This window comes from Carassius auratus, chromosome 10 (genome assembly GCF_003368295.1).
Source record: "Carassius auratus strain Wakin chromosome 10, ASM336829v1, whole genome shotgun sequence".
In the NCBI taxonomy this organism is placed as follows: domain Eukaryota; kingdom Metazoa; phylum Chordata; class Actinopteri; order Cypriniformes; family Cyprinidae; genus Carassius; species Carassius auratus.
Genome location: NC_039252.1, coordinates 17,530,425 through 17,550,490, shown reverse-complemented (window position 1 = coordinate 17,550,490; position 20,066 = coordinate 17,530,425). Strand labels below are relative to the sequence as shown.

At 37.6% G+C, this 20,066-nt stretch overlaps 1 protein-coding gene across 6 annotated transcripts in view; it reads right to left on the bottom strand.

Annotated features, from left to right (window-relative positions):
- Positions 1–17,958, bottom strand: part of LOC113110118 (PDZ and LIM domain protein 5-like) — an 80,700-nt gene extending 62,742 nt beyond the window's left edge. For 5 of the 6 annotated variants that reach the window (XM_026274127.1, XM_026274129.1, XM_026274130.1 and 2 more), the window contains exons 1-2: positions 17,837–17,958; positions 13,446–13,589 (exon numbers count right to left, since the gene is read on the bottom strand). In XM_026274127.1, coding sequence (XP_026129912.1) covers positions 13,446–13,541 — 96 coding nt within the window. In that variant the 5' untranslated portion in view covers positions 13,542–13,589; positions 17,837–17,958. Of the gene's footprint in view, positions 1–13,445; positions 13,590–14,001; positions 14,296–17,836 lie in introns of those variants that run through there. The other variant, XM_026274128.1, reaches the window with a different exon arrangement.
- Between the last annotated feature and the right edge of the window lie 2,108 nt (positions 17,959–20,066).

Sequence of the window (20,066 nt, the reverse complement as noted above, 5' to 3'; positions counted from 1 at the left end):
CGTTGTTCCCATTCGGTTGAGTTGAAGCGGCGTCTTGTCCCGCGAAGAACATTTCAGCCTCCTCTGCTGAATCAAACGATAATTTATCCCCCTTGTACGTGAGTTTCAGGATGGCTGGGTAGATCAAAAACGAGTCGATGCCTTTCTGTCGCAATTGGGCTCGGATCGTTTTGTACTTGTTTCTTCTCTGCACTGTCTCGGCGCTGTAGTCAGCGTAGAATTCAAGCGGAGTATTGTCTGAAAGTTTAGGTTTAGTATTACGAGCTCCCTGCAGTATGGCTTGACGATCGCGGTAACGGAGCACTCTGAAGATCATTGTACGTGGTCTGGAGAGGTTAGCAGAGAAGATTCGGTGGGCTCTGTCAATTTCTATGGATTTTCCGGCCAGTGTCGGGATCCACTGAGGGAGCATTTTACAAAGAAATCCGACTGGATCGTCTCCTTCTGCACCTGTTGGTAGGTTTATCAATCTCACATTGTTCCTTCTTGATCTATCTTCCATCTCGGTGACTTTCCTTCTGAGGGTGTCCAGCTCTGTAAGGCAGTGGTTGGTATCTTTTTTAGTCTGGCGAAGCACTCCTTGCATTGTATCGACTTTAGCGGACATCTTTTCCATATTTTTGGCGTGCGTGTTGATGTCGCTATTCAGCGATCTCAATAGCGTCCCGTTTTCAGCTATTTGACTTTCGACCATAGTTAGTGCTTTAGTCAAAGTCTCACTCAGCATTTCGGTTACAAGGTCCCGTAGTGTCTCCCTTTCCGCCTCTACCGTCTGCTTGATTATCAAGGAGATTTCCTCAGGGAGTAAACTAGCTAGCGAGGTTCCTGAGCTAAGGCTAGCTTTGAATCGCTTGCCCGCGTCTTGTTTTGCAGGCGAACTTGCACTTTTCTTTGACGCCATTTCACGATATTAGTTTCAAAACTATCCAATATATTATATGAATGACCTTATTGCAGGAAACAAGCAGTTAAGCCACCAGTCAAAGGGCTTTTGGCAGGAGCTCAGTGTAAAGCGACCATCTCGCTGCGCGTCTCACCGGAAGTCCCAGAAAAGCCTTCTTTTTAAAAAATTAGAAAATATTACAGATCCCAATTTGAACACTGTGTGTTAATGTTATAATAAGTGTATTAAACCTGTTAAAAAATGAATATCATCATTATTATTGTCTTTCTAATTTATTTTAAAGAACAACAGTAAAATTACAATACTAACATTTATGAATGTTTATGGAGTTACTGCTTTTTCTCAACTTTTATTTTGGCAGAAACGTGCAGGAAGACCTTAATGCTTCTTTAGTTTCATTACGAATGTCACACGTATCACATTGTCACGTGCCAAAACAGCTCTATAAATATTAGTATTGTAATTTTATGGTAATGTAAATGTTTTATAGTTAAATATTACAATTTACTTTATTTTTTAAATATTGTTCTTAATAATAACAGCATTTTTCATAAATGCTTTATTTAACTGTAAATTGCTAATTTCACTATTTTGTATTTTTATACTTTTGAGAAATAATAATGTGCATAGCCGACTGTAAAACATTTAATCGAGGTATCTGAACCGTCATGCTAAGGCGACCTAGTCGAGACCAAAACCACTACTTCAAACCAAAACTCTTCGTGGAATCCTTGAGTTATTCATCTCATTAGCCAAGCTCTGTCTCTGGAAATCTGAGGCAGATGAAGCTCAATGGAAAACATTCATCTCCCTGTTCTCTCAAACACCTCCTTCTTATGTAACACTGGATTATTGTGATTATGGAATCTCATCCTGCTCTTACCTCACACCCGATCGACACACATACACACACACACACACACGGCGTGTGAAACTCAATCATACGGCATGTTCACATGCTACAAAAGCATTCCAGGCCTTACTGTACGCGAGGAGCAACGGTGAGGTTAAAGGAGAGCCATCAGGGAATAATATAGCACTCAACTCAGACTAAAATTAGAGCGTATTTGTTGAGCACAAATATCAAATATCAATCTGACAGAAAGCAGACGGTTTTGTGAAGTTTAGGGCTGCGTGGAGGAGCGCTAGTGAGACGGACCCTCGACTGAACCAAACCGGGAGAGGAAAGTTCAGCAGATGAAACCCAAGATGATATCTGTTACCAGAAAAAAAAAAAGGCGATTGGAAAGGCAGGAACAAACTTCACGAACACCTACTGAGTGATGAGAGACATTTGATAACTGATAATTTTTAATTAGACAATGGATGTGAACTGAAAAATTGGCCAGGGTTATTAAAGTTAACTAAAACTATAAAAACTTTTTGTTTTGTTTTTTACTTGGAAAAAATACAAAAAGTAAATATATAGGGCTGTGCATAAAAATCGAATGCGATTTTCATGCACATCTCATCAGTAAAGACGCTCCTTTAATTAGAAGTATTAACTCCAGCACGTGTGTTCAGATCAGCTTAAGAAAGGTTAAGGAAAACAGTTTGACACCATGGTATAATGAGCATACTCGCACCCTAAAGAGAGCAGCCCGAAAAATGGAGCGCAGCTGGAGGAAAACAAAACTAGAGGTATTTCATATTGCTTGGCGGGAAAGTAGCATATCCTACCGAAAAGCATTAAAAACTGCTAGATCTGATTACTTTTCTTCTCTTTTAGAAGAAAACAAACATAACCCCAGGTATTTATTCAATACAGTGGCTAAATTAACGAAAAATAAAGCCTCAACAAGTGTTGACATTTCCCAACACCACAGCAGTAATGACTTTATGAACTACTTTACTTCTAAAATCGATACTATTAGAGATAAAATTGCAACCATTCAGCCGTCAGCTACAGTTTCACATCAGACAGTGCACTATAGACCCCCTGAGGAACAGTTCCACTCATTCTCTACTATAGGAGAGGAAGAATTGTATAAACTTGTTAAATCATCTAAACTTACAACATGTATGTTAGACCCTATACCATCTAAGCTCTTAAAAGAGGTGCTTCCAGAAGTCATAGGTCCTCTTCTGACTATTATTAATTCCTCATTGTTATTAGGACATGTCCCCAAAACCTTCAAACTGGCTGTTATTAAGCCTCTCATAAAAAAGCCACAACTTGACCCCAGAGAACTAGTTAATTATAGACCAATCTCGAATCTCCCTTTTCTGTCCAAGATACTAGAAAAGGTGGTATCCTCACAATTATATTCCTTCTTAGAGAAAAATGGTATATGTGAGGATTTCCAGTCAGGATTTAGACCGTATCATAGTACTGAGACTGCTCTCCTTAGAGTTACAAATGATCTGCTCTTATCATCTGATCGTGGGTGTATCTCTCTATTAGTTTTATTGGATCTTAGTGCTGCGTTTGACACAATTGACCACAACATTCTTTTGCATAGACTTGAACACTTTGTTGGCATCAGTGGAAGTGCATTAGCATGGTTTAAATCGTACTTATATGACCGCCATCAGTTCGTAGCAGTGAATGAAGATGTATCATATCGATCACAAGTGCAGTATGGAGTACCTCAAGGCTCAGTACTAGGGCCGCTACTCTTCACGCTTTATATGTTACCCTTGGGAGACATCATCAGGAAACATGGTGTTAGCTTTCACTGTTATGCTGATGATACGCAGCTCTATATTTCCTCGCAGCCCGGTGGAACACACCAATTTGAAAAACTAATGGAATGCATAGTCGATATAAAAAATTGGATGACGAGTAATTTCTTACTGCTAAATTCAGAAAAAACAGAGGTGTTAATCATAGGGCCTAAAAACTCTACTTGTAATAACCTAGAACACTGTCTAAGACTTGATGGTTGCTCTGTCAATTCTTCGTCATCAGTTAGGAACCTAGGTGTGCTACTTGATCGCAATCTTTCCTTAGAAAGCCACGTTTCTAGCATTTGTAAAACTGCATTTTTCCATCTCAAAAATATATCTAAATTACGGCCTATGCTCTCAATGTCAAATGCAGAAATGTTAATCCATGCATTTATGACTTCAAGGTTAGACTACTGTAATGCTTTATTGGGTGGTTGTTCTGCACGCTTGGTAAACAAACTACAGCTAGTCCAAAATGCAGCAGCAAGAGTTCTTACTAGAACCAGGAAGTATGACCATATTAGCCCGGTCCTGTCCACACTGCACTGGCTCCCTATCAAACATCGTATAGATTTTAAAATATTGCTTATTACTTATAAAGCCCTGAATGGTTTAGCACCTCAGTATTTGAATGAGCTCCTTTTACATTACACTCCTCTACGTCCGCTACGTTCTCAAAACTCAGGCAATTTGATAATACCTAGAATATCAAAATCAACTGCGGGCGGCAGATCCTTTTCCTATTTGGCGCCTAAACTCTGGAATAACCTACCTAACATTGTTCGGGAGGCAGACACACTCTTGCAGTTTAAATCTAGATTAAAGACCCATCTCTTTAACCTGGCATACACATAACATACTAATATGCTTTTAATATCCAAATCCGTTAAAGGATTTTTAGGCTGCATTAATTAGGTAAACTGGAACCAGAACACTTCACATAACACCGTACTTTCTACATCATGAGAAGAATGTCATCTACGCTAACATTAGTCTGTTTCTCTCTTGTTCCGAGGTCACCGTGGCCACCAGATCCAGTCTGTGTCCAGATCAGAGGGTCACTGCAGTCACCCGGATCCAGTACGTATCCAGACCAGATGGTGGATCAGCACCTAGAAAGGACCTCTACTGCCCTGAAAGACAGCGGAGACCAGGACAACTAGAGCCCCAGATACAGATCCCCTGTAAAGACCTTGTCTCAGAGGAGCACCAGGACAAGACCACAGGAAACAGATGATTCTTCTGCACAATCTGACTTTGCTGCTGCCTGGAATTGAACTACTGGTTTCGTCTGGTCAGAGGAGAACTGGCCCCCCAACTGAGCCTGGTTTCTCCCAAGGTTTTTTTCTCCATTCTGTCACCGATGGAGTTTCGGTTCCTTGCCGCTGTCGCCTCTGGCTTGCTTAGTTGGGGTCACTTCATCTACAGCGATATCGTTGACTTGATTGCAAATTAAAACAGACACTATTTCAACTGAACAGAGATGACATCAATGAATTCAATGATGAACTACCTTTAACTATCATTTTGCATTATTGAGACACTGTTTTCCAAATGAATGTTGTTCAGTGCTTTGGCGCAATGTATTTTGTTTAAAGCACTATATAAATAAAGGTGATTGATTGATTGATTGATCAGGGTTGCCAGGTTTTCACAACAAATCCTGCCCTATTGCTTCTCAAAACTAGTCCAAAACTAATCGCGATTACAGGAGGTTCCCAGATAAAAAAAAAAAAATGCTTCCAGGGGTTAAAATATACGTTTTTTTTTTTCGCATTTTAGGGGCTAAATGTCACGTTATTGGTATTGGGGTTGCTTCGAACCGCGGACATGGAAAACAACCACAGACTTGGCAACACTGGTTCAGGTGGAGCAGCAGTTACTACACAGAGCTGTAGTCTACCGACAACGGACACAAAATCGCTTTCAAAATCGGCAAAGAATCGCCACCGATTTTAAAATCGACTTAGTGCAGATTGTCAGCGAATTACGGCTCTGTGTAGTAAATGCTAACCAATGTTGCCAAGTCTGTGGTTGTCTTTCATGTCCGCTGGTCGAAGCGACAATACCAATAATGTGATATTTAGCACCTAAAATGTGAATTTTACCAAGGCAACCATGCCATAAAACTTAAAATTTAACCCCGCAAAGCATTTTTTATTTTTTTTAAATCGGGGAACCTTCTGGAAACGCGATTTTGGACTAGTTTTGAGAAGCAACTGGGCAGGATTTGTTGTGAAAACCTGGCAGCTATGATCTGAACACACGTGCTGGAGATATACTTCTAATTACAGGAGCGTCTTTACTGATGAGATGTGCAAGAAAATCGCATTCGATTTTTTGCACAGCCCTAAAAATATATATTTTATATATAAATATATATTTTATATATAAATATATATATATATATATATATATATATATATATATATATATATATATATATATATATAAAAAATGTTCAGCAACATTTATTTTTCCCTTATTTATCCCGTTTTAAAATTAATTAAAATTTAATTTAGATTTTATTTTTATTATTTAAATTATATACATATATGCATGCGTGCCAGAGATGTATAGTAACGAAGTAGAACTACTTCACTACTGTACTTAAGTACTAAAAGTCGGTATCTGTACTTTACTAGAGTATTATTTTTTCTCCTACTTCCACTTTTACTTCAGTACATATTTTCGCTGAGTTTAATACTTTCACTCCGATATTTTTTTTATGTGCTGCATTGTTACTCGTTACAATTATAAAAATGTTACGAATTATTCCATTACAAACCACTGCCAGAACTGTAGATGGCAGGTTTGATGAAGCTGGCACATCATTGAGCGAATCAAGCGAGACTGCGCGTGCTGACTGAACTGCTGTGAAGAGAGAAATGAACAAAGAGCCGAGCCAGATAATGACTCGTTCACGAGTCAAGAACCGGTTGCATCGGTTCTCGGATGACCAGTAACGTTAGTTCTTTCTGACAGTTCGATTCAATAAACCAGTTGAAGAAAACAGTTCACCGATTCTTTTGCGCTCGACGCAATGGCGTCATTGGCGTTGACTGCACCTGGGCTCATAACATTAACACAGAATCAGTTCAGAATCAATCACCAAAAGAATCAGTTCGGTTCAGATGCTCTGTGTGTCGGTTTGCTTCACGCTAAATCACACATGCGCAGTATCATCAGCTCATCGGTTCACGAATCAGACGCGTCTGACAGAAACGGTTCTTGACTCGTGAACGAGTCATTATCTGGCTCGGCTCGGTGTTCATCTTCAGTTCTCTCTTCACAGCAGTTCAGTCAGTGTACTGTTTGAGTCAATGAATTACTCCGGGATATTGGTTTGTTTTAACTCAGACTCAGAGGGAGTGTCAGACACATTAAACAAGTTAACATCTTAATTCATCTGTGGATTAATGCGTATTGGAGACGCGAACCGTTTAAAACGATTCAGTTCGATTTGGTGGACTGTTTCAAAAAGATCCGGTTACATCGAATGATTCGTTCGCGAACCAGATATCACAAACTGCTTTGTTTTTAACTGTCTTACAACAGACACGGAAGAGAAGACAATGATGAATAAAGTCGTAGTTTTTGCTATTTTTGGACCAAAATGTATTTTCAATGCTTCAAAAAATTCTAAATCAGTGATCCTCAAATCTGGCTTGGGAGATCCACTTTCCTGCGAAGTTTAGCTCTAACCCTAATCAAACACGCATGAGTTTGCTAATCAGTGTCTTCAGGATCATTAGAAAATCACAGGCAGGTGTGTTTAATTACAGTCTGAGCTAAACTCTGCAGGAAACTGGATCTCGCGAGCCAGATTTGAGGATCACTGTTCTAAATGACCCTCTGATGTCTTACGGGTTTGAAACAACATGAGCGGAAGTTATTAATGACATCATTTTGCAAACTGGGCTTACTAACCCTAGTAACCGTTTTTTGTTTACAAGAAGTCACAGTCAAAGGAATTGCGATTGTCCTTTAGGTTAATCATTTTAAATAGTAAAAACAATATGTTCAAACTTTTGACTATTTTCTTTAATAGCTACATAACACAATACTTCTACTTTTACTTTCAGTACTTGAGTAGTAAATTTTAAAATAGACTACTTGCAATACTTAAGTACAAAAAATGTTGACTACTTTAGTACTTCTACTTAAGTGTGGTGCTTAAAGAGCACTTCTACTTCTACTCAAGTCACTTTTTTGATAGAGCACTTGTACTTTTACTCAAGTATGGGTTTCTAGTACTTTATACATCTCTGATGCGCGCACACACACACACACACACACACACACACAAATATATATATATATTTTAATGGTCGACTGATAGTGGATTTTGCCGATACCGATAGTTAAGATGGACCACACTGGCCGATACGGATTAATTAACCGATAGATAACTAAAATAGTGCTTTATTTACAATTTTTTTTTTTATACAAATAAAAAAAAACTACTGAACCATACTAGTAGTAGTATTAATAATAAAAGTAGTAATAATAGTAAATGTTGAAATTTCCACACTCTAATAGAGCCCTATGAAATCGGTTTCGTTTTTCCTAAATTCCATGAGATTTTTTCCAAATTCCGTTATTTTAAATGTAAATTTTTCTGGATTCAGTTTTATCCATTTGAATTTTTCTCCACTCCTTTTTAATAATTACATTTAAGTTCAGGGAAAAAAAATGAACAATGAGGCATAGAGGAGTTTGAATTTCAGCATTTAAAAAAATGAAGCAAACAGAAAGAATGATCTATATAATAGCTCTATAAATGAATCATACAGACTTTAATAGAGCCACAGAAAAGACAAACGTCTTGATGAAAATGGCCAATATACAATTCATTGCAATGCACATAATTTTTCATTAAATTACATTATATTCGCCCCGAATCATTGTTAATGTACATATATTATAACACGGCAAACGAAAAGCCTTCAGGTGATTCAAAGCTTTAATTTGCCTGAAATGTACATATTTGGTGTTAAACACCTTTTATTTTAAACAACTGTGTAATGAATGACACGTGACATAATGGAAAGTTGAAATCGCTCTAGGGCTGGAACAGAATATTCGATTATTCAAATATTCGTTCGGTGGGTTGGCATTCGATTTTCAATTCTGAGATTTAAATAATCGTGCAAAAATTTTTTATTTTTGAACACCTGGCATCCACCGCGATACGTTCTTCATTCGCGCTTGTATATAGACACTTTTTGACTATCGTGGCGATTACAAACCGTTCTCAGCCCAGGATTCTCAGGCATGGTTAGACAAGCGTTGCTTAGCCGTGCTGTTAGAGTTTGAACATCAAGTTTGAAAAAACCTCTTTAAGTAGTATGTCTATAGTAGGAAAAAAAAAAAAAAAAACTATCTTTTTGGCTTTCCCTCACAGCAACTCCCCTGATAAACCATTCCTGTCATTGCAAGCATTATTTATGGTACTTTAACAGGCCTGGTTAAAATCAGCCCAAATAAACCATCCCGTTCCCCACATCTAGCCGGATACCTCCCACATCTAAAGGTCAAATGACTCGGAAAGGCCACGGACAAACAAATATTATGAGGAAATAAGAGTGTCCTCAGATCAGTGCCGCTCACTGTGGAAAGTCTTATAGGCTCTTAAAATAGAGTGTTAGTGTTTTGTCTAAGAACGAAAGGAAAGAACATAAAATGTTCATGTTGATAAATGTGCTCTCGGACGCATTCTTCCAAGAATCATCTGTTACTCCGCTAGAGAAACAAACCAGACTCCAGCACTTTCCCAGCAGAGTTGAGTTTTTGTTATTAACAGAAACAATCACACACAGAACAAAAGTTCTGAATGATTCGGAGCAAGTGTTTCATCTCGAGGTTTGGCTGATCTAAGCTCTCAGCACACGGCTAAATCAAACTCAGATGAACTGCTCCTCGCTCTAAATACAAAAGAAAACCGATAGAATAGAGCACGCTAGTGTTAGATGTCTTTTTTGCTTTTGTTAATTGTATAATAAAAAAGAAAACAAACAGAATACAAAAAGAATAGAAAAGCTAGTGTTGTTTTTTTTAAAAGAAAACAAGTAGTAAGTAGTGAGTGTTAGAGTCAGAGGGTCAAATAAAGATGGAAGAGATGTGTTTTAGTCGTTTAAATCACACCATCTCTATAATTTCCATCCAGAAGTTAATTCATCAACACAGTTGACCTTAAAGAGAAATCGGGTTATAAACGGTTCAATTTTTTAAAGATACTATATATTTTAAATATAAATACACAGTTGATTTCAATTGTCATGGGAAAGCAACAGCTCTTGATGAGCAAATTAAACCTAAACTATAACTTCAAACACGTTTAATTCCTTTGATTACTGAGGTTCGTTCCTGCCACAGTAATGCATGTGAAGTATGTAGAAGAGGACGGCATGCTTGCAATATTTTAAACAAGCATTCATAAAGCACGGGTGTGACCTCATGCATCTCTGAAAGAGCCAATCACAGACTCAGGGACTCACACACAAAGACAGCTCTGTGGTGAAGGTCTGGCCTGTGATCATGGAAATATTAACACTTCAACATCACTCCAAAAGCAACACGGGCAGCTGCCGTCTCAACCTCCAGCGAGCGATGATATTAACAGCAAGCTCCCGGATGACAAAGATCTGTCTTAATGCAGCATGGCATGCTGGGAAACCAGAGGCAGCGTCCCAGTCGGATCAGAGCTGATGCAAAGAGACTTCTCTGACCGACTTCAGCCGACAGTGTTCGGTTTGTAGATGGGAACGCTTTACAGGAAGACAAATCAAGAGAAAATCCATGAACCACTTCTGAAAATCTGCGAGAAGGCTTGACTTTCACAAGGAGATTCACTGTCAGACTTTAATTCTTTAAGAAATCTTACACATGAGAGTCGTGTTACTCAAGTTGACTGTGACTACATGTACTGCTTTATGTCCCGACACCTTCAGCTTTTATGTTCCTGATGGGTAATAAATCAAATGCTGAATCTCTTTCTCTATTGTAAGTCACACTGCTTTAAGGGACCAAACAGAAAATGCAGAGAACAGTATTTGGTTTCTTTGAAACGGTCTACAATATCGCCTTGATGTCCCTCAGTACAGTAAAGTAAAGGCAGATTGATTGTATTTAATGATCTGCACAAAAAAAAAAAAAAAACTAAATTAATAATAAAAGAAACAAGCCAGCAAAGAAAACAAATTAAAATGTAAAAAAAAAAAAAAAAAAAAGTCTAAAATAAATCATTATTAAACTAAAATACAAGCAAATAATAAACAATAAATTATAATATTTTACGATTAAACAATTAATAACTAAAAAAAAAAAAAAAAAAAAAAATTTAATAATGAAATTAACTAAAATCCTTAAATAGATACAAAAAAATAAAACAAACAAATTCATGTAAAAATATCAAAGACTGATTATAAAAAATAATTCTGCATTCACTAGCTACTGGGTTTGAGAAGTAAAAAGTTACTAAACAGGGTGGATTATTTATATTAAAACGCAGATTGCAGCGTTTTGATTAAACAAACAAACAATTTATAAAAACCCCAAATAAAGCATGCAAACAAGAGTTGTTCTAAAATCTTGAATTATGGAAAAGTAAAGAGAAGTACTCAGTAAGTACGGGCAGATGGGCTCAAAGCATTGATGACATCCGTACTTTATGAAACTCAAGCAGCAGTCCTGGCTCGCCGTCTCGCTAGTAAAGTGGGTTTGTGCGACTTGTGCCGTGCGCTTCAGGCCTCGACACATCCAAGGTGCGGACGCTCGGCCGGCTGGCACGACTCAGCGCGTGAGAAAGTGTGATGTAAGAGGAAAATCGTTCTGCATGAATCAAAAGGACACCAAATAAGGGATCAGACAGATCTCGTTCCACAGTTTTCCACTACAGATTAAGCTGCTGGTGTCAGTCGCTCAGTCTCTCTCTCACAGCTGCCCAGAGAGTATAAATAACTTCCTCTGACAGGAAGTGCCATTATCTCCCACAGGAGGCTTGCTGTGGTGGGCAGCACTCACCACACTTTCTTTCTTTTTCTCTTTTTTAAGTATTTCCCTTGTATTATTTCAAATGAAAATAAATAAACAACCAAACTGATGATTTCAGATTTTAGCAGATGTCTTACAGATGTACTTAAGCTGTCTGGGTAGTTGAGATGCAGATAAACGTCTACATATAATTAAATACTAATTCTGCGTCAAATTCAACTACTTTCTTCTCTGTATCTCCCAGCGCTGTGTATAACAGCGTCAAGCGGCAATTACAAAAATGTTTAAATTTCAGTTTACTTGAACTTGCGACAAATGCAGCGTTTGGAGATTTGCTAAATCCTGGAGGGACTGTATTTACCATTTAGGTGTAAATTAGATCCAAAGGTGAACGGACCAGGGATTCTGAGAGTGCACAGGTTTGTAATGACATGAGGAGAGTAAATGATCGATGAAGTATTGTTTTAACTCTGGATGTTCAGTTCTAAATCTCCACATTAGGACTAACTCTTTTCTCTTCTGCCTTTGCTTTGAAGCCTAGATTACAAGAGTTAAATCCCCGTATCTCAACATCCCAGAATGTCTGCAGCTGTCACTATCTATCTATTGCACACAACTGAGCCGCAGAAGCACCAAGCAAGAAGACCTGTACCAAATCTCCCAGAAATTCGCTTGCAACGCTAAGCATTCATCAGCAACCATGGCAGCATCGCCTCGCTGATTTACGGTCGTGCCGCTTCCAGACAGATATTCCTGGGGTTTAAAGTCTCTGCTCGAGTGTTAAAAGTGCAGCTGGCGTACTCGAGCTCCTGTGCAAACCAGTAGACAGATCCATCTCCATCGCAGATGATACATAACGTCCCTCCGAGCCCGCGTTGCATGTGGAAGCCAGGTGAGAGACCTGCGATTGGGGGCCGTTTACCAAAGATCAACAGGAAATAAGCTGAAGAAATGAGCCAGATGGCTAGCGTTTAAGCAGAACTGATGGATGAGGTTTTCTTGGAGCAGATTCATGGCAAAAATATATATCTGGCAACCATACACATTAACTTTGTGTCTTACTTGGACAATCTGTGTTTCCTGTGGCCTCAAACAGATGCCTGTCGTTCCTGGTGGAAGTCCTTTGGTAATATAACCTCTTAAACTTGTATTAAAAGTAATTACATTTTAAAATGTAAGTCAATATGCAACAGAGACCGCAACTCATTTTGCTGCGCTTATGTGACGTCTTGTGAAACATTTTATGCAATAGGAAAAAAAATTTTAACCACAGGATCGACGGGATCAGAATTTGGTCAGAGCTAAAGAGAAGTTCGCATTGACAAATGCCTTGACATATACCAAAAGCCCAAGAAGTGTTAATCTAGTCAAAATTACTGACAAAAATATTAGCAGCTGAACAATTCCTTGATTTCTGCCAAAGATAACGAAGTTGAGACTGGAAATGTGCATCATGACGATAATCAAGTGTAGAAATTGTTATGAAAATCTCAAAAAATATATATTTAATAATCCAATTAAACATGCAGTAAACAACTACAAAAAAAAAAAACATGTTTTTTAATAATAGATGTTTTTTTTACCTGCAACACTGCTGAATATAAATACAAGCACTGATTATACAGTATGAGATATAAGAGATAAACACTAACAACAGGATAGACTACATACAGATTTTCTCAACATCTCTGTAACCAAACATGAGTAACATAACAGGGTCCATCATCATCTAACATCACCCAAAAGTCTTCTAGCATGAGCTAAACAACATGCGGAGGATGCACAAATCAAAGAAGAACTACATGTCGCATGCAGCTTTTATTGACATTTAAAGGGCCATTTAAAGTGTGCATGACATGATGAAGATGACACTCACTCTGGAGATGGTGAGAGGCATGCTGAAGTCCTTGCCACCCTGTAGTCTGAAGCCCCAGGGTGAAGGTCCGCTCAAGGACACGCTGTAGTTACTCATGGTGGAGCGGGTCACTGCTGAAGGTGCTGCCGAAGTCCAATTCACAGCCTGAACAATGACAGCAAAGACACACAGTAAAGGTCACTGATCATGCAGGAACAAAACACCATATACTGACGCCTACACAAAATCTTTGCCTAGGAAGCAGAAAGAAAGAAAGATAAAACAATTAAATAAGCAAACAAAGTAATAAGGACGAATGAACACACGAAAAAGACCATTTCAAATAAGCAAAAAAAAAAAAAAAAAATCTAAAAATTAAAAAGCAAATAAAAATAAAATAAAAAATATGCAAACAAGCAAATGAAACAAAATATAAATACATAAGCAAAAACAAAACAACAAGCAAAAAAAAAGCAAATATATATTTCAAACAAGCATAAAAATGAACAAATAAAATAAAACAAAATCCAATTATTTGGCTAAAAAAGACAAATAGAGAAGCATAACTCAAATTTACCAGAGCAACTGATTGATCTGGAAAATGTTACAGGTTTCTAAATAAATCTAGGAACAAGATGGTTCATAGTCCAAACTTATCTCATAAGTGCAGATAAAACAAACGAGCAGCCGCTATTTATATAAACCTGCTGTGACGGGGGAATCTCGTGTGCACACACAAGTATTTTAAGAGCTTACGGGTGAGCGTGCAGTCGTTGGTGAGGTAAAACCCAAGCACAATCCAGCACAGGAAACATTCCATGGAAACAGATTAGTCTCTGGGGGGTCTTGCTCAGGAATGTCCCACAACACTGACGCTTTTAGAAGTTAAAATCATTCACCTGCTCTCCTCGTTCTTCAGACCTCTACAAACATCTCAGAACGTCTACAACCGCTTCATATCCAACCGACTTTCACTCAAAACTGATTGTTAAATGCTGTGGCTTTTCCATGCTCTGGTATAAATTGGACAAAATGTAAAGATGAGTGGAAGTCAATGAACTATGTGGATGACAATATGTGCAATACATTAACATTATCAGCCATCTATTTAATAACTGAATACCAGAGAACATGAATGTCAACCGTGACTCAAAGAGGTGTTGTGTCTGTGACTACTGAGCCTCGGGAGCTGATGTATTATTCTTTTGACAGCAGTTTCTCTGAAAGCACTAAGGGTACTGTTATAGAGAACAACATGTTCATTCTGAATAGAGTGAATGAAGCGTTTTTCCATGCCTGAAGCCACAAGGGCTGTTTGTGTTTGTCACACAGGCTTTCAAACGGGAACATTTACTCATCCTATCAGATCTAGATCAACAATACTGTGGTGACTCAGACGGAGTCTAAATAACATGACAAGAATAGCTTGTACTAAATATCAGAGTTTGCAGACTATTTCTGTTAGCATTGAAAGCATCTATCTGCCCAAATGCTTCAAAAAGTTGTAAGTAACTGTAAGTACGTAATGAGAATTTACAATGTAAGAAGCAAATCCATCATTAATATGTTTATAATTAAAATCGGAGTCCATTTGCTTCCTCCAGTAAAAAGCCCATCTGTTGTCTGTTATTTGTTTAGAGCCGTTTTGGCTTGTAAATGGCACTTGACCGGTGCAGATTTCTCTCCTAATTCAGACCAGAACACCACTGTAGGAAGAGTTATTAAGGATTATGCACTTGTATTTTAGTTAAAAACATCTTGATGGATTTGTTTCTTACAAACACGCAGCTTTTGGCTTCTCCAGATGTTCACTGATGGACTGGAGTGCTGTGGATTATTGTGATGTTTTTATCAGACTCTCATTCTGACGGCACCCATTCACTGCAGAGCAGCCATTGATGAGACACTGATGCAATGTTACATTTCTCCAAACCTGATGAAGAAAACTAATCCACATCTACAAAACTATTCCTTAAGCTCACAATAATGGCAATTAGTTACCTTTGAGCTGGAAACATGCCCAGTCAAATACACAAATACAAACTCTGAAACTATAACCATAGAGGCTTAATATGTCAGTCACCATGTGAGCTAAAACTGTGTAAACACCAACGAGCTTTTCCACCAATCTGTCAGTCACGGTTGGTTTTCTCATGGCACGAATGGCGAGCCATACCAAGAGCACGCCCTGGAAAACAGACAGCCACCCAATAAAAACATTGCATTTTATTTAGTGAAATAAAGTAACAGTACATTTCGGACTCCCAACACTTCATTTCTGGTTCTCCAAAGAACATTTAAGTAAACATATTCCTAAAAGAACAACAGTTTCTTAGAGTTAACAACAAGCTAAACATAATATCCATTCTATTAATAATTTGTGGAATGCAAAGCTTACATGTACATTAGAGGTCCTTCACTAAACTGAATGTGAGTGAATATAAACTGAGTGAATATTAGCTCAAGATTAAAGCCAAACATCATATTGGCCAGAAATGGCATAACTTTCCAGTTCCATTAAATTGGAGGAATTACCTAATTCTACACCCATCCAAAATAACACGCTTATGACAGCCGCTAAATCACTGCATGTGTAGACCGTGTCAAGCTACTGAGCCATAGGTGGCCAAAAAATAAAAAATGGTACTACGCCAACACATAAAGAACCAAGCTCCAACATTGCTGGACTTTCAGTGTAACGTTTAACAATTTAATGTTTAGCCATGCAGGCCTGATCCTAAACTACCAAAGTGACCTGTAAACACAATCTTTGTTTGAAAGACGGCTCCGAAAGCATTCAGAGCTTCCCTGTAAAACACAGGTGCACTTTGTAACACTGACCAACTCTTGATTACCCACATTTCATTGGCTCTTATATAACAGGAATGCACCCGAACAAATAGTCCTAGTGTTTTACTAGACTACAACCAACTTATTATTGAAGAATCCCAATGGTGAAGCTCCTACACACATCACCTGCAGACCAGAGCCACCTGGGTTCAGTTCAGGCGTGTTGGATCACGTCCGTCTGTAATGACTCAATCCTGTCTATCCCATGGGAAGATTAGGGGGTTGGTAAAGTGTGTTGGTGTATTTAAATTCCACCTGCATTGAAGGGGACGATCCGGTTTTGCTGATCGATTACTTCCCCAGACGTCCCTACGGAAGGCTTCATCAAATTTAGCTCACTTCTGGGGACAATTTTGCATGGAAATATAGTATGTACACACACGCAAGCTTGCACACTACTCACTTACTCGGCTTAAGGTCAGTGACCAGCCATTTGGAAGCACTAAAATTACACGAAATGACTGTTAATTATGTTCATACTGCATTTAAACTGCGTCTTCGAGAACACAACCATTATTATCCATTTAAAATGCGTCAGTCTCCAACATTGCACTTTTGGACCATTTCTGGTTGGCTCCCCCAAAAAATCTTTCAGTAAACTTTTTCTTGAAATAAGCATTTTCTCGTGCATTCTAAAAAATAAACCTTCTTTGTTGGTGCCAAGAAGAATATTTAACATCTGTGCCATATTTTATTATACACACACACACACACACACACACACACACACACACACACACATACGTTCTTTATTGGCATCTATCATGGTTCTTTAAATGACTGTTAAAGTTTCTTTGAACAACCCAAAATGGCTCTTCTGTGTCATTGCTACAAAAACCCATTGGGAATGTTTATTTTTAGGAGTGTGTGAATGTTATAGGTTCTTCATTAAACATCGATGCCAAAAAAACACCTCAAATGTCTGTTATTTGACATGCAACATCACTTTTAGAGCAGAACTACATCATCACCCTTCAAAATTCCCACATTGAGGAATTCATCAGCTATACTGACGCGCAAACCAACAATTTTATACTATTTTCTCACATTGTATTAAACTTTCCCCGCTTTGTTTCTTATTTAAAACTATTACTCTCAAAGACAAATTGACAGCAGAAAGACACCTGCAACAGGCAGACATCACAAAAGACATCTCTACACAAAATATACAACTTATCAAGTAAATACATTGTTGAAATAGCGATAAATGTAATTCTTGAGACGTTATGAAAACACGTCAATATTCAAAAACCGTTTTACATTTAAAAACGGAAACAGCGCGAAAAAACAAATAACCGTTAAACATCTGTAAAAGTTAAACGATAACCGTTAAACCAGTCAATTATAACCAGTAAACATTACCTTTCTGCAGACGGAGTGTTTTTTGATTATATTTAGGTTTTCATCTCATAAATCCTCTACAATAACTTTCATTCGGACCAGATTAACGAGTTTTTATTCGCGCGAATCGTAACACTGTCAGCTTCACTCGTTACAAACTCGTGCAACATGCGCGTAAAGTCCCTGAAACCGCGCGTTTAAAGCGTATTCAAGTCACTCACCTGTGAGCTGCTGTGGAGTCAAACTGTGAGTGAAGAAGACAGAGAAAACAAGTTTAGAAACCCCAGCGAGCGTCTAAGTCTGACTGACTTCCGCCCCTTTAACACACGCGCTACACTGACGCGATGACGTCACCGGCACGATGATGGACTGGCTGACAGCTGTCCGTCAAAATGACCTGAAATATTATTTGGGTACTATCTCTTCTTCCAACAATGCCAAAGCTTTAAAGTCAGTTACATTGTGCACAAAGTGTAATATTTATGCTTTTATATAATGAAAACAAAAGAGACTTAAGGCATTTCTCCTCTCTCTTGAATTTATTTTAAACTATGTTACCACTCGCTCAATTTATTATTATTATTTTCTTCGTATTATTTTTTTACTTTATTTTATATTTTGTTTTACTTTTGTCTGTTTATTTTACTGTTTCATATTCACCAAAGTAAATTTACCAATCAACATCCTTTATGTATGGTTTTATTTGTTTATGTTATGTAGTTTAATGGTCATTTGGCTCTTTTCTTGTTCAATATGATTGTTGCCAGGCAAAAGACAGCATTTAATCCATTTTATTTGCAAAATTAGGGGCCTGTCTACAAATATCTTACTGTGAAACATCAATAATCTAAGATTAAAGTTAATATTCAGGGAACACAGAACAAAAATACATTCGCTTGGATGCCAAGAGCACTTTTAAACCTTTAGAGATTGCTCATGACTTATCATGGCTAAACTAGGAGGGAAAAAATAGATGCATATAATACAACACAACAATTAATTATGCTTACAGCAATAATGTCTGATGTGAATCTTAAAAACAAACAATAATAATAATACTTTAATTATTTAGCTAACTAACAATAGCTGTCTAACAATAGGCTGTCATACCATGAAGTATTAACATTTAAATGATGTCACTTGAGATGCATGCAGGAGACGCTCAGCTCATGCCACTGATAGAGACTCAATGATCTCAACACAAGCTGATGTCAGTTTTTCCCATCTCTGCTTTTATAGGAGTGAACGTGCATGCTAGGAATACCGGCAAATGACAACAAGAAGAAAAGCATTAGATGGTGATAGCCATTGTGTGTTATTTTGTACAAGCGGTGTCTTAACAGTCATCATGTGAGAGCTGTTTCCTATCATTTCAGAGTGATGCACTGATTCACCCTTGAGCTGCTGAGAACTAGTTTATATAATGTGCTCAAATGCTGCCATCTACTGCAGAACCATGACTAAAAACAACACTGGGACCAAAACTCTACAACAGTGATATTTTGTCCACATCTATAGGAAAAAGTACTGGATACAATCAAAGACATGCTATGGTAAACATGTTTTGCTTCTTCCCAGCAAACTGGGAACATTCTCAGAACGTTCTGGCAAGGTTCGTCCAGTAACATTAACAGAACGTTTGTTCAAAACGATCTGATGTTCTCAAAAGTTGGTACAAAAATGTTATTTTTACATCGTTCACTTTACCTAAAATGCTTTAGTTGGATGTTAATTGCATTTTTAAAACGTGATTCGAAAATAATATACCCATAATGTTTACAAAATGACAATAATCCCATTGTATAACAAGATAAACGTTTTTAAAACATTTAAAAACATTTAGAAAGCGTTTTCATAACTTAATGAGAATGTCCTCTGAAAAGAAAAAAAACTTAATTGAATTTACTTTTTTTTTTTAAGGTAAGTGGTTGCAATTCACTTATTTTGACTATTTAGCTATTTAAGACATTTAGTAACTAACCATGTAGCTTTATGTAGCTTAAATACCTTGTTTGCAACCACTTACCTTAAATTTGTTTTAGTAAATTTAATGAATAATGTTTTTTTTTTCCGTTGGGTATAGTTGTAAATTAAGATGCAAATGCTAATAAAATATTACAATCAATATAACCAATGTGTGACAATAACCAACACAATGTGTGGCAAAACATTTTTTAAAGGAGGTAAAAAGTTTCCTAGAAAGGTTAAAAAAAATATAATTAATATTATATATAATATTCACAAGCTGAGCTTTGCCACTGCCACATTCGTCTATATTTTCCTCAGATCTGTTGGGATTACACGTGTTAGTTTCTAACAAAAGTTAACCCTCACTAAGCCTCTATGCAGCTGTGATAAACGTGAAGAAATGGCAGGTAAATGAAGACTGACGTTTAATCAATGCTGTTGTTCTGTGATCGAGATTTATCGATGATTCGGAGAAAGAAGACA